Source organism: Protobothrops mucrosquamatus, unplaced genomic scaffold, assembly GCF_001527695.2.
Source record: "Protobothrops mucrosquamatus isolate PMUCROS unplaced genomic scaffold, P.Mucros_1.0 scaffold269, whole genome shotgun sequence".
In the NCBI taxonomy this organism is placed as follows: domain Eukaryota; kingdom Metazoa; phylum Chordata; class Lepidosauria; order Squamata; family Viperidae; genus Protobothrops; species Protobothrops mucrosquamatus.
Genome location: NW_015386614.1, coordinates 298943 through 306568, shown reverse-complemented (window position 1 = coordinate 306568; position 7626 = coordinate 298943). Strand labels below are relative to the sequence as shown.

Sequence of the window (7626 nt, the reverse complement as noted above, 5' to 3'; positions counted from 1 at the left end):
GCAGTCTTATCTTCATTTTAGATATCAAAAGGGTTTTGCGGCTCCCAGTGTTTTGTTTTCGGTGGGAAACGTGTCCAAGTGGCTCTTTGAGTGTTTTGGGTTGCCTACCCCTGATATAGCCCAAACTCTATATTTTAACTGGAAAAGTTGGGGGTCGTCTTATACGCCCAGTCGTCTTATACGCCGGAAAATACGGTAAGTCTGAGGACAAGAAAAAAGATTTGGCAAAATGAATTATAGAGCTATCAGAAGAACCTGAGAGACAAAAAATGATAAGAGAAATTAAGAGAGAGAAAAAGAAAAAGATTTTCAATGAATACGAAGGGGCGAAACAACATCTACAAGACTATGGGAAGACCTTCTGGTCCAGCGGAGCATACTGATTAGAAAAGATGTTTGGCAAAAAAAAAAAAAAAGGCTAAAGTTAGAATCAAGAAATTAAATGGGATTTATCAGATGGAATATCTAAAGGTTAAACACCTGTTTGAATATGGTTAAAGAAATAGGAAAAATTCTGGATATAAATGAATTTTAATTTAAGAAGGATGGGCCCCTCAAGTAACATAGTATTTTTTTATGATATGAGAAATATAAAAATGTTGGGATAGTTTATATGAGGGAAATGTTTTAAATACTTAAGTATAATTGATTTTGAGAAAATTTCAATTGATAAGAATGTTTTGAATAGATTTAAAAGATTAGATGATTGGATTTATTAGATGGAATACTTAAAGATTAAACATTTGTTTGAATGTTAAAAAGAATTGAAAAATTCTGGATATAAATGAATTTTAGCTTAAGAGGGGCATGTTTCTCAAGTAGTATACTATTTCCTTTTTTTCTTCTCTTTTTTATTTTTGTTTTAAGATATGAGAAATGTAAAATTGTTAGGATGCCTTGTATGATGAAAAATATTTAAATACTTAAATGTAATTAACTCTGAGGAAATCTTAACTGGTAAGAATGTTTTGAACATTGCGGGGAAAACAAATCTAAATAAGAATTCTGAAAACAGAATTTATGACGGTAATTAAGATGATCAATTACAAAAGAAGCTTTATATTGATATGGTTGTTACTTGTAGAAACACTAGAAAAATGTTTATATTCAATTGTCATCAAAATACTAAGAAATGTACTAATTCAAGATTGATAAAAGAGAATATTATTGGAAGAAGAGAAAATCAAGGAAAGCTACTATGTGGAGTATGGAATTATAGAAATTAATTGTTATTAATTGTTTTTAAATAAAAGCACAGACAACACGCTGTTTACTAAATATTAAGGCAATTATGTTAAAAATTATAAATTAAATTATAAATTAAAAATATATATATACATACACACACACATATATATATAAAAGTTCATTAATTAGTTTCCAAATAATAAATCAAATAATAATAATAATAATAATAATAATAATAATAATAATAATAATAATAATAATAATAATAATAATAATAATAATAATAATAATAATAGAGTTGGAAGGGACCTTTGAGTAATCCAACCCCCTGGTGAGGCAGGAAACCGTATATCATTTCAGACAAATGGTTGACCAGTCTCTTCTTAAAAACTTCCAGTGTTGGAGCATTCACAACTTCTGGAGGCAGGTTGTTCCACTGATTAATTGTTTTAATTGTCAGGACATTTCTCCTTAGTTCACGAGTCGGCAACCCGCAGCTCTGGAGCCACATGTTGCTCCTGCAGCTCCCAACCTCCTCCGCCATTTGCAGAGAGAGAGAGACAGAGAGACAGAGAGAGAGAGGCACTTGCGCTTCCCTTCTCTCTCTCTCTCTCCCTGTGTGTGTGTGTGTGTGTGTGTAAAAAAGAGAGTGGCCTCACGCTGTTCTCGGATAAGCTGACAAGCTTATTGGGCAGGACTCCTGCCTTTGTTGCGTCTCAGCAGGAAGCAGCATAAAGCAGCAGCTCTCTCTCTCACACACACACATACATACAAACAAACAAACACTTTAGTGGGGGAAGAGGACTGGCAGACCAAGGACAGGAGAGAGCCAGCCCAATAAGAATGTGTGTCAGCTCGTCGGAGAACAGCGTGAAGCCAGCTTGCCAGGTGAGCAGAAGATCGGAGAGAGGGAGAGAGAGGGGGGAGAGGGAGGGAGGGAGACAAAGAGAGGGAGGGAGAGAGAGAGAGAGAGAGAAAGAGAGAGAACTCATGCACAGCAGCCTCTATTTCTTTTTAATTAAAATCTTCAATCAAGCTCCCCCCCCAAACGGGTCCAAGTGGCTCTTTGAGTGTTTAAGGTTGCCGACCCCTGCCTTACAGTAGTTCTAGGTTGCTTCTCCCCTTGATTAGTTTCCATTTCTTGTCCTGTTCTCAGGTGCTTTGGAGAATAGCTTGACTCCCTCTTCTTTGTGGCAACCTGAGATATAGGAACACCGCTATCATGTCACTCCTAGTCCTTCTTTTCATAAACTAGACATACCCAATTCCAGCAACTGTTCTTTATATGTTTTAGCCTCCAGTCCCCTAATCATTTTTGCTGCTCTTGTTTTCTAATTTATATTTTCTAAATAATATGTGCTAACTTCACACATTTTATTTATACTTTTGACCACAACTGACTTCAATGGTTAAGTCTAAGAATATAAACACATAAGCTAACACATGGAACTGTTCACCTTCCCCTATTAAAGAGATTGCTACCGCTTCCCTTACTCCAAAGTGATAAATTAACAAATCAAAGCTTTTGCTCACTGTCTTCATACATATCTTTTCAAGGCCAGCTAGGAAATGAATTATGACTACTGGGAAGAGACATTTATTGCTGATTTGTCTTGAAATTTCAATAACATTTAATACCAAAAAGTACAATATTGTTCTGAGATCTAATGTAAGAAATAACTGCCTGAATCTAATAAGTAAATTCCAGAAAATGAATATTAGCCATTTTCACTAACCACTTTTTGAAATGTCACCAAGTTTCATCTTGCTCAAATAGTAATTAACTATAAAGTCACACAAGATTATCAGGAAATTTGAGATAAAACATTATAAATATAATGTCCTGTTTTCCTCTTCCATTTCAGATGGAAAATAATCCACACAAAATAATGTCTGTTCTGATGTATTCTGGGAATAGAAATGGACTAGATAAATTTCAGACTGAATCCAGTATCAAAAAACACTTGGAATATGGGATTACTCTATTTGAGACAAGATTGTACTCCACCTAGGAAGCCAAGCTAGATTCAAAAGTACCTCCCCAAATTGTGGATGCGTTTTTTAAAAAGATGTTATGACTAGAAGCAGTTTTAATTAATTTAAATTAACATACCATATCTATAGTCATTCCTGGAAAATAAGCATCTGGCTACATTTGTAAATATGTTCCATGTTACATATATCAATAGCATAGAACAGTGGTGGTGAACCTATGGCACGGGTGCCAGAGGTGGCACTCAGAGCCCTTTCTGTGGGCACGCATGCACCGTCACCCCAGTTCTAGGCCTTCAGCCTTCAGGTTTTATAAAACCTTTTCGTTTTAGGCCTCCGCCACCATGTGCAAAAAAAAATAAAATCAATCAGTCAATTTCAACTTCTCGCGGGGAAAAAAAAGTTCTTGCAAAGTTGGAATTGATTGATTGAACTTTTAGTCCCATCCAGTCTGCCGTTACCACTGCAGCCATGCCCACCCAATGGGCCACACCCACCCGGCACCTGACAATGCATAAGTGGGTTTTGGGTTGCAGTTTGGGCACTCGGTCTCTAAAAGGTTCGCCATCACTGGCATAGAAACATCTGTAGTATTCCCAGTTGAGCTACTGGGTTTCATGTATAATCTGGGAACAGAATACCTGATTTTAAATTACACTGGAATACGAATCTGCTTGTATCCTCAAATCATCATCTGAACATACTCCAGCTATATGGGAAGCTAGATAAATCGGGAAAACAAAGCAAAGTAGTCTATAAACCTTTGTCCTATGTCTGTGTTTTGGTTTTTAAAAAATACTGTTTTATTATTGCCTATGTTTTACCTATTTCTGAATTGCTTTATGTAACTTTTCAGGTACAACTGGAATAATAAGCTTTTAAACAAATGAATACAAGTAATACAAGATTACACTACAAGAGAGGAAGAGAAGAATCATAGTTCTTGTGCTAATTTGGCTCCTTTGAATGCCCCAAAAATCACATTATACACTAGCTGTACTGAAGCTAAGCACATCTGGATCAGTACAATGTTAAACACTGCTTTGAATTCCATAATGGAATCAAATTTTTAAAATCAATCTTTGCCATTCCATATGATAAAATAAGTCACCTATAAACCATTCTTTTCAGTTTAGTCTTTTAACATGCCATAAACAAAGTGTAGGTGTATTGCTTTTACATATTCCAGATTTTTTAAAATAAAAATCCAGGTCACATTCTACAAGGAAAAATATTTATTACACACATCACCAAGACTGAATTTAGATTCTGACAGCTGAGTTATCAACTGAAAAGAATTCTGTAATCTTGGCCAAATCAATGGTGTCAAACATACTGATACAGTGGATATATTGCTAAATTCTCTTTGTGATGAGAATCAATATCATTTTCTAAGATGTTCTGAATCTCAGATGTAGTAGATTAATTTTAACAGACCACATATTCATGGGTTTCTTTTGAGAATGGGCCTGGAGTTAATATTTTTGCCTTTTCCTCTCCCTACTCTAACATGATAGGCAAATATTCAACAATACAGCTCCTATCATAACTGCACTTCTGTACAGGAATAGATAGGGGTAGGAAGTGCCCTAGCTGATTTCTGAATAGTCATCAAATTGCTAAAGATGTAGGAGCTCCTTCCAGATAAATTATGATATAAAACGGTAAAACATAATGGGAAATCTATTTATTTTCATATGTTATACAATAGTAATAGAACTACACAATAAAAAGCCCATTTTGTGAGAAGCAGAACCTGATTAAATAGTTTACAACCGAAAAGATAGAGGGTATCATCTTTGGAAGTGGGGGTGGCTGCTCGTCTGAGAAAGAGATCACAACACTCAGACACTGGCTTATCAAAGAAATTGATATCCTGCACACTATCCCTCTTATTATTGTATACAAGTATGACTCTTATTTGCTAACCACAGGAAAGCCTGAATAAATGTATTATCTTTTCAATCCTGAATAAATGTATTATCTTTTCTTTCAATAAACCAATATAACTGGATGACATTGACATATATTTGAAACCTTCCTTTAGTTGCAGGGAGTATGTTACATAGTAAAAAGAATGTGGACCTTATCAATGTCATGAAAACTTGCTACTTGTGAGGCAGTTTGACCTAGTTTATATATTAGATGACAATAATATTACACTGCAAAGCAAGCAGTTGGTTGCCAACTATCACAGCCTTCAACATTCTATACAATTCAAAGTTTATGGATCCAAAAAAATATATTTAGCCAAATATATTTTAGCTTGACATTTTGTATACCTCAGCCAATCCATAATTTACTCTGCACTATTTTTTCCACTAATTTCATTCTATATTATGTTCTTTATCTCAACTTGTTGGATTTCCTTTTTCTTAACATTTATGCCTTTGAAAATATTTTTTCTAGGATTTGTTTGAAGTTTTAATTCTACGGAAATGGACAATATGCTCTTCTTTTATAAACACTTCCATAGCTGTGCTATGAACATTTCGTGTCATTACATCAACACAATCACTTGGTATCAGACTGCATGTTTTTGTCCTTACTGAAACAGAATCTTAAATTTTCCAATACTTAGACACGATGGTTTGATTTTCTTTTGTTTTCACACCGGATTGCCCTGAAGCTGAGCCGGAAGAAGGAAATTCGTGATCTAAGCAACTCTGCACGCAAACCTATTGGTAGCTCTTAGCGTAACTAGCTAAAAGCATACAGATTACAGGGAAACATGTCTGTAATGAGACTCTGAAGAGTCATTGTCAAAGCACATAAAACTGAGCTGAGAAAATGGAACTTTTTGCCTCAATAAAGAAAGTAAGCACCATGAGCCGTTCCTGCAATTCAACACCCTAATTTAGCCCAAGTCACCAAATATCTCAGTCCTAAGCTATGGTCCCATTAGGGTCTTGGGGCATACGTCAGGCCCGACAATTGCTGAGTTTTTCCAGTCATGCTGCTGTCGGCAACTGTGGTCGGTAATCATTGGTGCTTCTTTGAGAACAGGCAAAGCAACCAACCATTCAGCACACAACATCTAGGGCCCCCCACCCAATCAAGTGCTACGCAAAGGAAAGTGGGCTAGGCCTCGCTCACGTTCCCCCTTTCCTCCCTCCCTTCTACAACAATACTACGGCGGCTCCACTCCGAGGAATTTTGCTCCATGAGATTCAGCACCCGCTTGCCTTTGGTTGTAATTGTGCTCATCATCGTTCTCACAATCGCTGCAATGTTGGTGATTATTCTCCTCGTCTGCTGTCCCCTTCACCGCTGTCTCACTGTCGTCCGCCATCTTGGTAAAGGGAAGCCTCGTCGGCTGACGCAGTTGCGCAGTGCCCAAAGCCAAATCGGGATTGGACGCCCAACTGCAGTGCGCTGTGGGATTTGTAGGCATCAGTGTAATTAAGAAACCCTTATTTAAGCAATAGAGGGCGTGGGACCAAAGTACCCATGAATCTTTGTGGAAAAAAGGTTCCCAATACTAAGCTAATTCTCTGATAAATCATATTGATCTGCAAACAAATAACTTCATAGAAAACTTACCTTGACGAGCTATAACATCAGCATCAATAATAGCACAACCCAGCTCCTGCAACAGAGTTACTACTGTACTTTTCCCTGATGCAATGCCACCTGTCAATCCCACCAAAAACATTTTGCCCTGAAAATGAAAGAAAATACTAAATCTGACATAATTTGTACATTTTTAAAAATGAAACAAAAATATGAGTTTAGAGATATTGTATATTCATTGTCATTCTTACCTAACTTGGCGATTACTTTTCTGTTTTACGTTCAAATACATATCCAGTACAAAAAGCATTTTATAGGCCCTAATTCCAGATATTAATAAAATTACAAACTATTGCCCCCAAACTACTTTGGAACTTTTAAATCCATGAATGAAATATAGTTTCATTAACTTCTCTACTTTAGGGGCTTTCTTGCTAGCAGAGTTGCCCTAAATGACAGGAAAGATGGGAATTTTACTTAATTTATTGTTTATTACAAAAAAATTGTATCCCCAAATTTTGACCCCTTTATTGCAAGTAAAAATATTAAAAAATAATATTAACATAGAAAGTACTAACTAAAACAGGCAAATGATCAATATAACATTAAAGTCAATAAAAAGGCAACCTAAAACTACCCAAATATCATTTAATTCCTAAGGGCTGAGAAGAACACAATCAACTTAGTTGCTTTCCTAAAATTCAGCCAGATGGGGGCTGATTGACCCTCTAGAGCAGTGGTTCTTAACCTTTTTGAACGAATCGCCCCCTTGAGCCAATGAGGAAGTTGTCATCGCCCCCCTCCCCCAACATAACCTCTCAATCACAACATAGGAAATAATTCTTCAATTTATGCAAACACTTTTTTTGTTTCCTTTAAAATTGTCATCAGGACATATCAATGCAAATAATTTATTTCCAGTCTTTTTCCCAT

The 7626-nt window shown here is 36.0% G+C and overlaps 1 protein-coding gene across 1 annotated transcript in view; it reads right to left on the bottom strand.

The window, feature by feature from the left end:
- The window catches only part of NMT1 (N-myristoyltransferase 1), a 37871-nt gene extending 31380 nt beyond the window's left edge, over positions 1-6491 (bottom strand). The window contains exon 1 of the mRNA XM_015814627.1: positions 6366-6491. Coding sequence (XP_015670113.1) covers positions 6366-6472 — 107 coding nt within the window. The 5' untranslated portion in view covers positions 6473-6491. The remainder of the gene's footprint in view (positions 1-6365) is intronic.
- Positions 6492-7626: the final 1135 nt, after the last annotated feature.